Here is a 15,125-nt window from a genome sequence, read left to right as displayed (position 1 = left end):
AAAAGTAAAATTTAAGTAGGGCATGTCTGCGAGTTGCACAGTGACAATGTTGGAAGCCCTTAGGGTGAACTTCAGTAATAAGTTTGGACCTGAATCCTCAACCAAACACTCGGATCACGCTGAGATTTAACAAATCAAAATCTGATGGGAATATCTAAGACTCCATGCTGGATCACGGCGGAGGTTGTCATGTGCAGCTGGCAGAGCACAGCACGCTTTAGGACTTGCCGTTGAATCTGTGCCTCAATACAGAAGCGAGGAAAAATGATCCGCGGCAGAGGAAGTCGATACGAAATGAGTAGAATCGGCGAAGCTGCTCTGAATTGACCAATGGAAAACAAGTTCTCCTTTGTGGAACAACAGAACTTGCTCCAGGTTGACAAGTACAGTTCACTTTTAAACAGTTTCTGATGTGTATGATGTGCCTCCGAAATCCGAGACCGCATGGGATGAGAGGCAGTGCAGTTGAATTTAAATGACCAAGTAAACACTTCAAATAAGAGAAAGGGGTCTCGGGAAGATAGAGGCTTGAAGTGATCAGCAGCAGAACAAGGGAAGCCTCCGCCTGGAGCTGACAATTTGACAAGGGCATCTTTGTCAGGGCAGTGTTTTCTGCCCTGGCAAAGAAACTGCTTTCCTTGGCAGTTTATACAGGGTGTTTCATTTTAGCTGCCCCAAATTTTTTAAAATTGCCTGTGGCAGATAGGACAATTATAATCCTTGATCTAAACTACTCGATGAGGCGACCATTACTTCCACGAGAAATCAAAATGCCGAATTGAATAATTAACATAATTACACTAATCAGCTATTTAATTATTTTACAGCACATCTTTCACTCTACGAATTATAGCCGCTGAGTACGCAAGGTGTATCCACTTGGAACGAATTCTCAGGACTGAACAAGTTTCGAGATATTTGCAAAGTGTCCGACGAAATGCATGGGCGTTTCCGTTAACGTTGTGCTTAAATGCATGAAACAGCATTTTCCTCAAAAAGTTAACTGGAACACCCATGCATCTCATTGGACACTTCGAAAATTAATATCTCGAAACTGGTTCAGTCCTGAGAATTCGTTCCAAGTGGATACACCTTGCAAACTCAGCGGCTATAATGCGTAGATTGAAAGATGTGCCATAAAGTAATTAATTATCAATTAGGCATTTTGATTTCTCTTGAAAGTAATGGCCACCTCAATGAGTAGTTTAGATGAAGGATTATAATTCTCTTATCTGCCACAGGCAATTTTTTTAAAATTTGGTGCAGCCAAAATGAAACACCCTGCATAGCTCACTCCTTCCAGGGGTGAGGAGAATAAGCAGATATGAAAGAGTACAGCGAAGGCTAGATAAAATGTAAAAGGAGTGAGCAATTGTAAAGTTTAAAGTAGTACCAAGTTTCACACCTCCCTCAGTCAGGCCCCATCGTAAATCTTGGTTGCTCACTGGAACTTGTAAAAAGTGTGCATCCTACTGCAAGAATTTTTCAAATTGGCTCGTTATTAGAGGAGATTGGAATAAATGTAAGTGTCATGCTGCCATACTACCATGAATGGATGGAAACAACTTTATTAAAAATCCAGCAAAGTTTAACGACCCGGGATCGGGTCTCCCATGAGGGGCGTTCGAGGCCTTGCCTCGTCGCCGCCTCCCAGGCCCGCAGTACTGCCCACTCTTGTGTCGTGAGGTTGGAGCTGCACAGAGCGACGGCCCACTTCGACGCAAGAGCCTTCGGAGCTACTGCCATTTTAGCTGCTAAAGCAGCACACTCCCACAACATGCGCGAGAGCGTCGCTCTAGTTGCCCGACATAACTTGCCAAGAGCTCTCGGGTATTGCGCGGGGAAAATCTACCGCAATCGCACTGGACTGGGAAGGTGTGTGTCTAGGAGGCGAGCTTCACTGGTAAGCACTCTCTTCTTTGCCCCTACTAGTGTCCGCAAATGACCGTTCCCCGCCTTCTCCAACACCGGAGTTGAGTGATCACGTCATGTACATGTCACACGCCCCACCTTTATTTTTTTTCCTTGTTTTTCACAGAGATGTGCACTTCAGCTTGTGGTATTGGGTGTTCTGCATTCGATGGTTTACTGATGTCAAAATCCATAATCGTTGCAGGCAGTGCGTCGTACGTAGATGTGTGTATGCGTGTGACCTTGATTCTCCAGCAGGAAGCAGGGGATTTCATTTGAAATCTGCTGCAAAATGGTTGCCCACTCATTCAGACTTTGCAGATGCGATCACCAGCACGTGATTAATGCACCATGATTGTCTGTTTGCAAATGCTCAAACCTGGTGAAACTCGAGAGATTGTTCTCCTAATGCTTAACTTCGAAGTTTAGAAAATCTTGTTCTAGAGTAGGTTGGTTTTGCAACATTCCTTGAATCATACAGAAGCCATTGATACCCTGTTTAGCGAAATCTGAGGAACTGATAATTTGCAAATTTTAGTAGAAAGTTATTTCAAAAGAGGCTCGCACAAAATTGTAACCGAAGGAGATAAACAAAAATGGACCTCATATTCAAAATAAGCATGTAACATTGCATATACGTGCAAGTTTCCAGCACCATTGCTCGAAGAGTAAAAACTTTTTTTCATTATTGGTCTAAGGCCCCTGAACCTAATAAGAATTTAATAATTCAGATTGACAGTCACCCTTATTACATTTAGGCAGTTTGACAAAGAAGAATTAGTACTTTGTCTAGGTTGAATATAAGCTTGTTTGTTCATTGCTTAATACTTGTACAGTCTCCCGCATTTTTAGCTATATCATGCGATAACACTATAATACGATCGTGCGTAGTCTTGAAGGGAACATCGCATTAGACGACTCTTGCACAGGAGAGGGCTTAGTGAACTTGAGAGTACTTCTGCCGGTCTCGCTGATTATCGCCGCTGAGAGGTGCTAAAATGACACATGATGGACGCTCGCGCAATATAGTTAAAAATGCGGGAGGCTGTACATCAAGTGTTATCAAGGCTGGTTGGTTCATTGTGTTAGGTAATATTAAAAGAGTGCAAAAAAAAAAAAAAGACACAGACAAGAGTGCACACCACAAGCGCTCACCAACAACTGACACCTCTCAGGAAAAAGTAAAATGAGAATTGAAGGTCTGCACGTGTGCGACACAAACGGCCTGCCCCTGCGACCTTTGTGTCGCGCATGTGCAGACCTTCAGTTCTCATTTCACCTTTTCTTGAGAGGTGTCAGTTGTTGGTGAGCGCTTGTGGTGTGCACTCTTGTCTGTGTCCTTTTTTCACACTTCTAATTTTAATTTATACCACAAAGCGGTATATTCTTTCTTTTTGTGTTACTTTTTGTTGAAGAGAGGTGTTGCTTTTCCATTGAGACTCTTCCATTGAGTCAGAGTAACCTGGTGTCTGTTAACTGCTCTATTTGCATTTGCTCACTGCTGTGGAACACACAACATCTTGTCAGCACCCTACTTAGATGCCATGAGCCCCTTTAGGACTGTACCATTTGGTGTCCCTGCATTCAACAGAAATGCTATTGCCCATGCTCATTGAGTGCTGGCAGAAGAAAGCAAAACGCAGGCTTAGTGCATCCATCATTTTTATTTGTCGTTTTCCAGTCAAGCTGATTGCCTGTTGATCGTGTCTCCAGGATAAACGCTTATAGACAATGTAAAATTAATGCTGTTCTCTGCAGCACCTGAGTGCATTGGATGCAAGTGGAGCAGAACGTACTATCGCGCTCAGTACGAGTTACAACACGCGACCGCTTTGCCGGGCGCTTTTTCATTGTAGCTCATACTGAGCGCGATAGTACGTGATGCTCGGCTAAAGACGCAAGTAAGTGTGCACTGCTAACCAACAATAGTGGTTCTCTACGAGGTCCAGCGTACGCCGGTGTGAACCTGTATTGCCGTGCGGCTGATGCACATTGGGGTCCTTTACGAGAGGGAGCATGCGAGAGTGTGGCGTGTGCTCTGCAGCGGCTGTGCCTGGCAGAATATAACCAGGCACAGCCGATGGACAAGTGCATGCTAGATTCCTCTCCCCCACTTGCCACTGATAGACGACGCGGCAGTCGACTGTAACTTCTCATCACTGCCTGTTGTCGGTGCTACAAGTGGTCAGCGCAGTGCACGAGCCACTCATTCGCGTGTTCCCTTTCGCAAAGGACCTCCATGTACACATTGCATTGTTCCAAAATAAAAAGGACTGCTGCCATCTATCGCCATGCTCCGCAAGAACAGCATGCCTCCTCTCTTCTCTTTCTCAACTGTTGCCCTCTTCACTTGCTCCACAATACAAAGCATCGACAGACAGACAACTTTGATAGAGTAGCTGGCAATAGCAGTACGTTCGACTGGTTCCTACCATGCTCAGACTCGGTTTGCTGCGATGCAGAGCCCTCTCATGATTATTGAAGCCAAAGAAAGCCTGCCCAAGCCAGAACATTCAGCTGCTGCCAGGGCAATCGAAGAAGTCGCGTGACTGGCATTCTGTCAGATTGTGGTCGCGCTCCCACATTGAAGGTGAGAATGCCTCCGAGCGCTCTAAAATGCAGCGCAGAACTCTTGATGAACCAGACAAATGTTTACCAAGTGCTCAATTTCAACCATACAAATGTAAATTACGCCACCGGAGTGCTCTCAAGTGCCCAAAAGCGACCAGTTGAATGTGCCATAAGAATGATTTTCTGTGAAAGAAATTTTGCACAGATATTTTTACGGATCTAACAGTCACATCACTACGTGAATAAGAAAAAGCATGCCCCAGCTAACTTATTTTGTGCCTACAACCAGTATTCAGCCACTCAAATGTGTGGATAAGCAGTTGCCAGTGCTTTTTTTGTAGTCTGCTCATTGCATTGAGTGTGAGGCACTTCTTGCATAGCATGCAAGCAGTGCTAATTTCATTGACAAACAATAAGACTCCACGTTTCAAAAACAAAAGGATTTACACTCTCCATTTTTATTTAGACATTTTGTTTGTACATTTCAAACAAGGAAAGAGGCGAGACACAGACGTTTCAAAATTTTCTACATCTGGCTTGTGGAATAATGCCCAACTATCGACATCGATCAAGCACTGCAAGATACATCACTTAACTTCTATTTTCTTTGAAAATTCACTTTATTTTAGAAGCTTGGGATTGTTCTTGAGGTGTGGGAATCCTGTTGTTGCAAGCGGTGAAAGGGTTGTTCAGGGTAAAATGGCATGTGCTCGAACTGTTCTGAAAACGTTGCAAGACAACACATTTGTTCTGTTTGTGCGTGCTTGTTTAGTCGTACAGACGAATTTGTGAATTTGTAAAATTCTTCCAGTAGGTTGATCTCTCTTGAGAGAGAGAGAACGTCTGCAAATGGCAGCGCCGGCGACACAACTTTGGGGACATGGGGCAGTAGTGGCTTGGACTACCTACAGACCACACCGAAACGCAAGAAACAGGTTTCCAAAGCACCAGCAGTAAAGTCACAATGCATGCGTTCTCTCAGAAACTAAACCAGCACCAGACCGGACAGTCTAGCACCACAAGAAACAAGTCCTGGCACCTCAAGAACAAACTCTTGCCTCCGTGTGGTGTAAGCGCAACTTGAAAGACATCCCTATGTATCGCCACACTCTAGCTCGACTGCACTACTTGTCGATCTACACTGCTATACTGGCAGGCAGCTTCTGTTTTTTTTTTTTCGCTTTGAAAGCCCATGTTTCTATCACTTTGTTTTGCAGAGTGTCTCACCACGAGTGCTGGCACCCTATTTCGCATGGCAGCCAGTCATTCTTTCTAGTGATTTCTTTTTTCCTTCGTCCCATTGTTTCAATCATCAATCAGCAAGGATACTCATGTTTACCAGGTAACTTCTACGCTGCACGTTGAATGTGCAGAGTCATGCAAAAAGTTCCACAGCCTGTCATTCACAAGTGAGAATTAAAAAAAAAAAAAGCTAGTTCTCTGCAAATGTGAAAGCTCGGGCAAGTTTTGGTAACGCTTCATTTCGATGCTGTCCACATCGCATACATAACCAAAAAAATAAGGGATAGGCAATAGAGTGACAAAATACGGCAGCATTCTTTCACTTTCTGCCTGTCCCTCACTTACTTAAATATGTGCGCGCTGTGAACACCATCGAAACAGTTCTCTGCAGTACACGATAGCATTGCTTCTCATCTTTACCTCTCAAGTAAGCCTTAGCAAAAGACATCAGTTGGAACTTGTACCAGAGGTGGAAAATGCTGAAGGATTTTGTGACTTTATTTCACAAAAAAATTTGTGGTCGTGCATCTTTCACGTCACAGCATTGTCCATTTAAAGTACACTTTTCGTTTACTTGTCTGTTAGGCTAAGATTCCTTAATTCACTGAGTAGCTGTGTTCCATTGCCCATAATCATTCAGCCTAGCAGAGCTTTTGTTTTAAAGAGAACATACTGTACTGCTACACAGACAAGTATGCCTCAGAAGATGCAACTTTCTTTATTACTGATTTCGCTGGCAGTTTTGGAAGAGCCATCTCAATCCTCGGATCATTCTTTACAACCATGTTCACAAATCTCCGAGAGGAAAATGTTATGCTTCCACTCTGAAACGCCGTAAAATTTGGTGTAGGCAGCTGGCAGACGTGACTTAACACACTGTGGAACTTCCGGTTGAATCCATGCCTCAGTGGCAGAGCATGAAACAGCAATTCATCGCAGAATGAATTGATCCAAAATGAAGAGAGCAAGGCACGAATTCACTCTGAGTGAACCAGCGGGAAAAGAAGTTATCCGGTGTGGAGCAGGAAAAGTTGCTCCAGGTCAGCCAGTGGAATTTGCCTTCAGTATGTGCTTCGACTACAGAGTCGACGTGCTTTTAGAAATGCCATCAAAATAAAGTTTGCAGCGTCGTGGTGTAACACTCTGCGTGCACTGCATGCGGCCCCCAAGATGCCAAGGGGACGCACGAGAAAAAAAAAACTTTGCTTGGTCTGCTGTGAGGGACGCGGAGCACAAAACTGGGGCTTCTTGGCACTGTAAGTGAAAGACTGGGTCACGCAATAAGAGGAGCTGAAACTCCTACTCTGCCGCCTCGTAATGGGCGGGGTTTATACATGACGTCTTGTCGGCTGCCACGAACGGCCAGTGCCCGCCTTCGACGCTCTCTAAAAACGACTCTGCAGAACTGTCAATCCGTGTGTTTAGAATTCTAGGCGCAAAGGTCGGCGAGACAGAGTTGTAGTGCTTTTTTATTTTTATTTTACTTTGCTTTCAATGGAAAAAGAGTTTGAGAAAGCTGTCTGGTGTAAATACTGCTGCAATTGTCGCACATCTGTCTCTGCAGGATAAACTGTGCAGAAGAGCGCCTGTCGAAGCCAACTTTCTTGCCTCAATATGGCGAGGCTGTTATTTTGTAGGTGGCATCGCTCTTCTGTAGCACGCAGCTATGAGTAGCTCTGTTGGAATGTCGCACGTTCGCGTGCTTAGTGCACACAATGAAAGCCCCGACTATCACTCATCACACACGTGGTTACATGGTTAGCAAGCAAAATGTATTCTTGTTGACTACGCCGTCAGCATTGCACAAATTATCACTTTAAAGCACCAAACTAGCAGGTCTGCAGCGAATTTGGTGCTCTTCTTCTTTTTCTTTTGCACGCAGCTGTGCCTTCACAGCACTCAAGGAAGCAACGTGACATAACATAATGCGCGGGATGTTAAGGTGAACCTTTTCGACTTGAACATTTCACTCCAAAACTTTTCTGCACCTTAGGGCAGTGGGGAACGTACACTTAAGTGCTATTCACTGCTCCTGCTACTGTCATGTCTGCAGATGGAGCGTTAAACATAATGTTCTATATGAGAATAGTAGTATTAAACACACATGTACTCATCATTTGCCATTGAGCTAGTTTTTTTTTTTTTCTTTTAACAGCACACTCCAGTGAATGCACACTTAAGTGCCATATAGCTGCTAAAACAAGAAATCGTCTCAAATACGCAATAAATTTTGCATTCACCTGATCGAAGTGCAACAGTTCAAAGTCTAAACAGCAACTTCATGATAGTACATTCACCATAACTGGAAAACATTCGACAAATGTAAACACAAAGCACCTCTCAAAGACACACTTACAACAAGGTCATCAGTAAAGCAACAACACTTCCAGTACAGGAACTCTTAAAATTTACACCACCATCATAGACACACGACAAAGTGAGAGTAAGTGCTAGACACATGAGCTAGCTATCTAGCACGTGAAGAAAAAATTCAGAGGCTATATTCATCCCATACCTGTTTTGCACCCGGCACACACTGGCACATGGTCACACACGCATTAACATCAGGCTAGAAATGTGCCGAGGGCACGAAGCAGACACAACTCATGCGTACGTTCACAGTCGCGAAGCTCACATGACCACACAACACACAACACTGGGAGGCTTCGTATATTTGTGTATATATATATTGCTTTCTGTGAGGGGCATTGTGACCAGACAACCTGTAAAGCACGTGCTTCTTGTAGAGCTTGCGTGCTTTACGACACATTCTGATAGTCTCTACAATGACAGTTGCAACTTGGCGTTGCAAATTGATTGGGCACCCGAGTAGTTAGCATATATACCGACGTCTTCAAAACGATTGTGGGAGTTTTGATTCGATACAGCCTGGACTGCGGCATCTGAGGAGGATTGTTCGACGGTTACAGAAGATTGTTTTTCACTCACGATTGTTGACAGCACACAGAATCAGTGGGGGCGTTTGTTAAGAGAACTTGTTTCACAGCATGTTTTCTTTTGTCACTTCTTCCCTTCAGGCGCCAATTAATTTGTTCCATTAAAAATTTATTTTAACTGCATTTCTCGCATCTTCAGTATTACGAAAAGGCATACATCTACAGAACAGATTGAGAATTGTCATTTTTTTTTTGTGAGTTTTGTCAAGTTTACAGAACGTAGACTCCGTGCGAGAACTATCTACAGGAACTTCAGATAATGGGAACATCAACTGTCTCATGTGTAGCATATTTGTAAAGCACCTGTCCATCCACTTGAACAATATGCTTGATGTAAAACATTGCAAAAACAATGAAAGAAGTGGAACAGCTTCGCGGTGCCATATTGGCATCAAGAGCAAGCACCCAGCTGTCTACTTTCCAACTTGTTCTATAAAAACACTTTATGTATATCTTTTGAACTTATAGCACAAGTCCCATCGGAATTGTTTCAAGATGCATGCGACGTGTTTTAAATGACTTTACCCACTGCTTTTAGTTCTCATGCACTGCAGTCAAACCTCGATATAAAAAAGTTGTACTTAGAGCGAAAAACTTTGTTACATCGCGAATTTCGTTCAATCGAATTTCGTTAAATCGAGGTTCGTTACATCGAGGTTTGACAGCATATTGGCAAGCCCAATTGTGTGCACAGCGGCTGAAGGGTTAAAGCAAGAACACGAAGGAACGAGGCTGATACTGTGACCTGGATTGTTCAGATACAGTTCTTAGCCTCTAACATTTCATGATGATGATTGCCGGCCAGCTGATTTATGACAACCAACTGATTGTGCAGTTTCACTGTTGTCTGTATGATTGGTGACTGAGTTCATCTTGTCAAACGTGGTTCCTTACTTGCTGTAAATTAGCTCCATAAATGACATCAAACCCTCTGTGGCTGATGTATATGCGATTGAGAAATTTGGGAATGATTGCAAGCGCTGTCGATCTTGATTGTACCCTGCCTGAAAACAATGCCTTTTTTTTTGCACGTTTTGAGGTCAGATTGTACCTGCACCATGATGGTATTATATTGAGCACCAAACGTTGGCACCCTAGACATATGCCGTTTTTTCGGGTTGAGAAAGCGACAACTAGTAGCGTGATTTGCACGAGGCACTTTACCTGGATGAACTTAGCCATGGTTAAAATACTTTGCGCAAATGACAATATAAATGCTACAAGGTAAGTTGTCAAGCGACAAAGTTAAAGTAACTGTCAGTTCCTTCATCACTGTACAGTTCATCATGCAGCAACTCACTGTCCTTTGTGCGAAGCTTTTCGACCACCAGTAAATTTACTGCCAATTAAAATGCTTCGTGCATGCTTCCCCTAAATTTTTCTGCCATGTGAATTTAAAACTGAAACAGCTTCATCTGAGAATGCCATCAATTGTATCACTTCCAAGTTTCATCTATAAGTTTCTTAGCGTATATATATGTCATTATTAGAATCTAGGCGCAGGAGCACCTAACATAGCAGGTGGACTCTAATGAAATTTACCAGCAATTGAGATGTCTTTCTTTAAAGCCTTGAGAATACATATATATTAAATTCCAGTGGAAACACAATGCTGTTTTTGAAGACAGCTCGGATGTTTCCTGTGTTTCACTAGTAGGTCAACAATTAAGGAGCATCTCCGATTCCTTGGTTGAAAGACACGTACAACAACAGCACAACACCGAGCTCAATACACACACACATGCACGCACGTTAGCACTCCACCGTGAAGTCCCCAAGAAGAATGCTAGGGCACGATTCACATGAATCGGCAACAGTGAATGAACCCTTATACTAATCTATTCTCACTGGGCCAAAAAAAAATAACATTTGGCTGAAGTCAACAAGCATATATGAATAGCACTATGTATATATGTAACACTCACATATAGTGTTCACAACTTCTCCATACAAGTCTACATACGAGGTTGAACTGCGCAAACACACGGTAAGAGTGCCCTCTGGAAGCATGCGTGGTGGGTTGGAATAGCTTCCAGAGAGACGTGAAAGACTTTGTTACGGCTCAGAACATGGCAACCCCAGTTTGGCAAAGATATCGCACGAATCTCGCACAACAAACTTTCAGGTGGAACAACAACTTGAACCAATAAGTGGCGGTTAGAAAATTGGAAGAAGCTTTTAGAAAATGCCATTTCCTTTTATCGCTTGCACATACTATCCTGGCATGATTGACATGTGGGTACTAAATTCAGAAAAAATGTGCGTGAATGTAAAAGCAAGAATGACACACCACGCACAGATGGTGCATAGCTAGAGGAACCCATTAACGTAGGGTCCAAGCTTCTCTGCTGCCTTGGCTTTCTCGTTACCATAAGTGCCCTCGCGGCCGCCTCGTGTTTGCTCCATATTGGCTAGCTGCAAAGCTGCCATACCTTCCAAACAGCCACCGTGGATAACCTGATCAAAAGTGAAGGGATGCAAAGCTTGCGTATCTATTCCGCACTCTTTAAGTTCACCAAAGTGTGTTACTTGACCAAAGTGTTATGAGAGAGACTAGTGGCCCCACTCAGCAAGCCAGGGAGGGCCATTGCCTCCTTTGTCCCTCACCCCTGCACTCCCTCTCGGTGTGCACGCCTATGGTACCATGTAAACCATTGGTATGTACCAATATAGCTTGCAGCACTCAAATACAGTCTGGCAAGTCTTTAACCCCTGGCAATTTTTGCTGAAAACTCTGTGTACAAGTAAGCCTCATCCTTGGCACTTAAAGGGGTAACCAGACGCAGCTGCATGTACTGGCTTTCTTGTGCTGAACACGTCATTTAGACACGCTGTAGGACGGAGCTGCAGTTCACCATATAGTAACATCTAATGGATCACGTGACGCTGTCATGTTGCCATTCGTGCGAAGTCTCCCCAAACTGAGTTCCCCTCTTCAGCTCTCTGAATTGAGTATTACAGCAAAGCATTGAGTTGATGTTCCCACAGATGCCATGTCTCCGATTGGAGCACAGCCATTTTGCTGACACTAGTTCTTATGGTCGTACTGAGTAACTTCGCGCATTTTGGTCATTGGACGTAAGACTGCGTACTTTGGAGTGCGTTTCCTTGTTTTGGGACTTGGCAAACATTGCTGGTACGAGACCGCAGTCCTCGTCTTGTACATAATGCACTCAATCCTTGCTACTAAATAATTCGGAATGCTAGACGGTCGAAATCTGCACAATCTCGCAGAACAAGATATGCACATAAAAGAGCTTGTTACGTACGAACAGTCCATAAATAGTGTTAATGTTGCACCCGCCATCTCCGCCATGCTCATCATTACACCACCCCACTGCCACAATGTGAAGCTGCAGCAGAAAGCAGAAGTGTAAAATAATGTGAACCGAGCCTTTTTCAGTGTCCGTGCATGGTCTATTAGTTCTCTCGGTGTTAGTGTTTTCTGCATAGTGGCACTTTACTGCAGGCCATCTTGAATGCACCTTACCTGACACTATAATTAAACTCTACATCACTATCGGACAAGTGTGAGTTATCACCCTAAACCAGCATTGCAAAAAAGCTGTGGCCACCTCTTACTAGTTACAACCATATACAAAGCCATGTGATGACAGTCTTTCGTATGAAATGTTGCCACGGAGTTCCAAATTAAGCTACACTCCTAACAGCTGCACTGCCAGAGCCTGGGAGCTAGGCACTGTCACGCCTTCCACAAGACTAAATGTATCCACAACTCATAGACACAACCTTCCATTCTGTTTGAACTGGCTCTGCAGCAGGCGACAAGAGCACCGATTCCATATGAAAGCCATGGACTAATCTGAATCACTGGAAATCAAGCGCATGACTTTGATGAGGCTCAGAATAGAATTCATAGTTCTAAATACTACATAGTGCCATGTTCACGGGAGACCTTGCAGTCTCATGTGACAGGGAGTGCTGTATTAACAGCTTTACCAAGATTTACTCTCGAAGAAAGTGTTCAGCCATTACTTGTCAAAACCTGCTGCAGGATTCATTTTCCTGCCCGCTGAAGAACATGTTCTTGGTAGCCTTTCGAGTCGATTGAAAAATTAACAATAGTCATATCGAACTTGAGCTCTACACATTTCCGGTCGCACTGAACTTCACTTAAGGCAAGTTTTCATGTTCCGTCTTAAACGTTTAGCATGCTGTGAAGACAGCGACCGGCTGAAAAGCTTAATGCAGGGCATTTGCTAGCACTTAATTACACTGTAGCCCTTGTATGTGATCCCATCTGCGATGATTTGGTTCAGACTATCATGTACAGTTGAATCTCAAAGATACAATCGTGATTGGCCAGAGTTTAGGGGTGATTGAGATTTCGAAAAAAGTTTCGACCAGAATGCATTAGATACTATGCGGCATGTTTCAGGATGACTCCAGCGTTTTCTTGGGCTGTGGTGGACGATACAAATTCTTACGCCACCGTATGTCTCTCGCAGTTGCGGAAGTACGGCCGCAGTGTACATTTGTGAAGTCAGCGTATGAAATATTGGTCTTTCAGGATCCTGGTAAATACCTGTGCACTTGAAGAGCATTCAGTGCAACATGGAGTGCTGGCAACAAAGGTGAAGGAATGAGTAGTGCAAAGTTACACACATGCCAGAAATGTTTCCTCAACAACATCAATGAAAGAATGGTCCACAACACCATCAAACGTTTTCACCCAAAAGTAGTCATCATAATTAAACAAGGCTGTCTTTTGCTCGCTTTCTTGCTCTGGCTATCGTTTGTTATGAGTCACAAGAGTTTCAAATGATACGTACCGATATTTTAAGAGGTCCTGAGAAATTTATATCATTGAGATTCTTCTGTGTTAGGGCTGCCACCTGTTTGTTGTCAACCAACACAGTGGCTGTTTTTTTCAAATGTCGCTATAGTTGCCAGTTCAACATTCTGACTGGAACATATAGCTCCCCAGACAAAAAGCCGGAATGTCACATCACAGGAATGACCACCGGTGGAGAAGTTCAAGTGCACTATGGTCTGATTTATGCTTTGGAGTTTTAACACACTGTGTTAATAGTACCAAAACGGTTCGTTACGTAACGATGCCCAAATTTTGCAGTACATATGGCTAGCCTACATGGCATATGGCTTTTAATACAGTGTTTTACTTCTTCATTCTCTGTGTTTAAACAAAGATAATTTAATCATACAAAAAGCATTTTCTATATGTATAAAACTTATAACTACTTTTCCTTCTTGTGCTAGTTAAAGGGGCCCTGAAGCACTTTTATAGCTAGTCATAGAATGGCCTCACTATTAAAGGATGTCTCACAAATCTCATGCTGCATATTTTCCGAATCCATCAAGTATAAGTGGAGTTATCGCACCAATAAGAGGCTTTCTCTCTCTTTTCGTCCCCACTAGCGTGCTGGACGCTACACAGGGGAGAAGCCAAGGGGGCAAAGCCCAGCCCAAAAGTTGAGTCTCTCAGTAGTGAAATACGGCGAAAGGGCTCATCGTGGCACCCCATGGTGGTTGCGGTAGACTATACTCCATGCAGCACACAGCTACATGCAACTGCCGTGCATAGACTGGCAGTGTAAAGGTGAAATGACTTTTGTCTTTTTGAGATTGCAGACATATATATTTTTCATTTACTTAACTAAATATTAGCAATTATGTGCTACCAAGAGTGTTATCCCGATCACGAAATCAGCCAACAGCTGTTGGTGGGTCCAGCTGCTTGCGATGATGCTGCATGACGACACTGCGGAAGCGAGGGCAAGCAATTTTTCGCTGTTTTCGACACGGCATTGTAAATTTCCTGCTGCTTGCAGTGCAATAATATTTGGCTCACATGTTCACGGGAGCCTCTTGTACAGATTGGCAATGTTTTCGTACTATGTTTAAAAAAGTGTTTCAGGGCCCCCTTTGAATGTATGTTCAACAACAACAACCAATTTAAGCATTGCATCTCTCTGTTGCCCCCGCTTCCAACAGCCATTGTTTAGTCTTAACAAAGGTGGCAACCCTATCTTGTACCTCAACACTGATGATGCAAAATAAGTCTAGAGGGCTGCTTTTTTCCCTTTTTCCAGCAATTGCCCAGCATTGCCCTGCATTGCCCAACATTCACCAGGCATTGCAGTGTGTATGTGCTTGTACACTCTGGGAATCATTCTCCGAGATGAACATCGGGCGACTAGAACAGACCCACACTAGACACCTATGGAGACCTTGCAAAGGGACCCGCGACTTCCGGCTCACTCCGCGCACATCGGTGGGTTCACGTATCCCAGCAGGTTGAACTCAACCGCGCTGCAGATGACGAGGAAGATGGCGTACACCACCATGAGGAAGATGCCCAGCTTCCTGGTGAGCAGCCAGTGGCTCCGGTGAATGGTGTAGATCTGCAACAATTGCCACTGTCATATAAAGTCTGCACAATAAGAGCACACAGCCATTTCT

At 43.8% G+C, this 15,125-nt stretch overlaps 1 protein-coding gene across 1 annotated transcript in view; it reads right to left on the bottom strand.

Moving 5' to 3' along the window:
- Positions 1 to 4,907: 4,907 nt before the first annotated feature.
- LOC119458072 (sodium/potassium/calcium exchanger 4-like) overlaps positions 4,908 to 15,125 on the bottom strand; it is an 80,551-nt gene continuing 70,333 nt past the window's right edge. Inside the window, exon 17 of the mRNA XM_037719879.2 lies at positions 4,908 to 15,067. Within this exon, the coding sequence (XP_037575807.2) occupies positions 14,921 to 15,067 (147 nt within the window). The 3' untranslated portion in view covers positions 4,908 to 14,920. The remainder of the gene's footprint in view (positions 15,068 to 15,125) is intronic.

This window comes from Dermacentor silvarum, chromosome 7 (assembly GCF_013339745.2).
Source record: "Dermacentor silvarum isolate Dsil-2018 chromosome 7, BIME_Dsil_1.4, whole genome shotgun sequence".
Taxonomy (NCBI): domain Eukaryota; kingdom Metazoa; phylum Arthropoda; class Arachnida; order Ixodida; family Ixodidae; genus Dermacentor; species Dermacentor silvarum.
The sequence above is the reverse complement of the archived record's forward strand: the minus strand, read 5'-3'. Positions and strand labels throughout refer to the sequence as shown.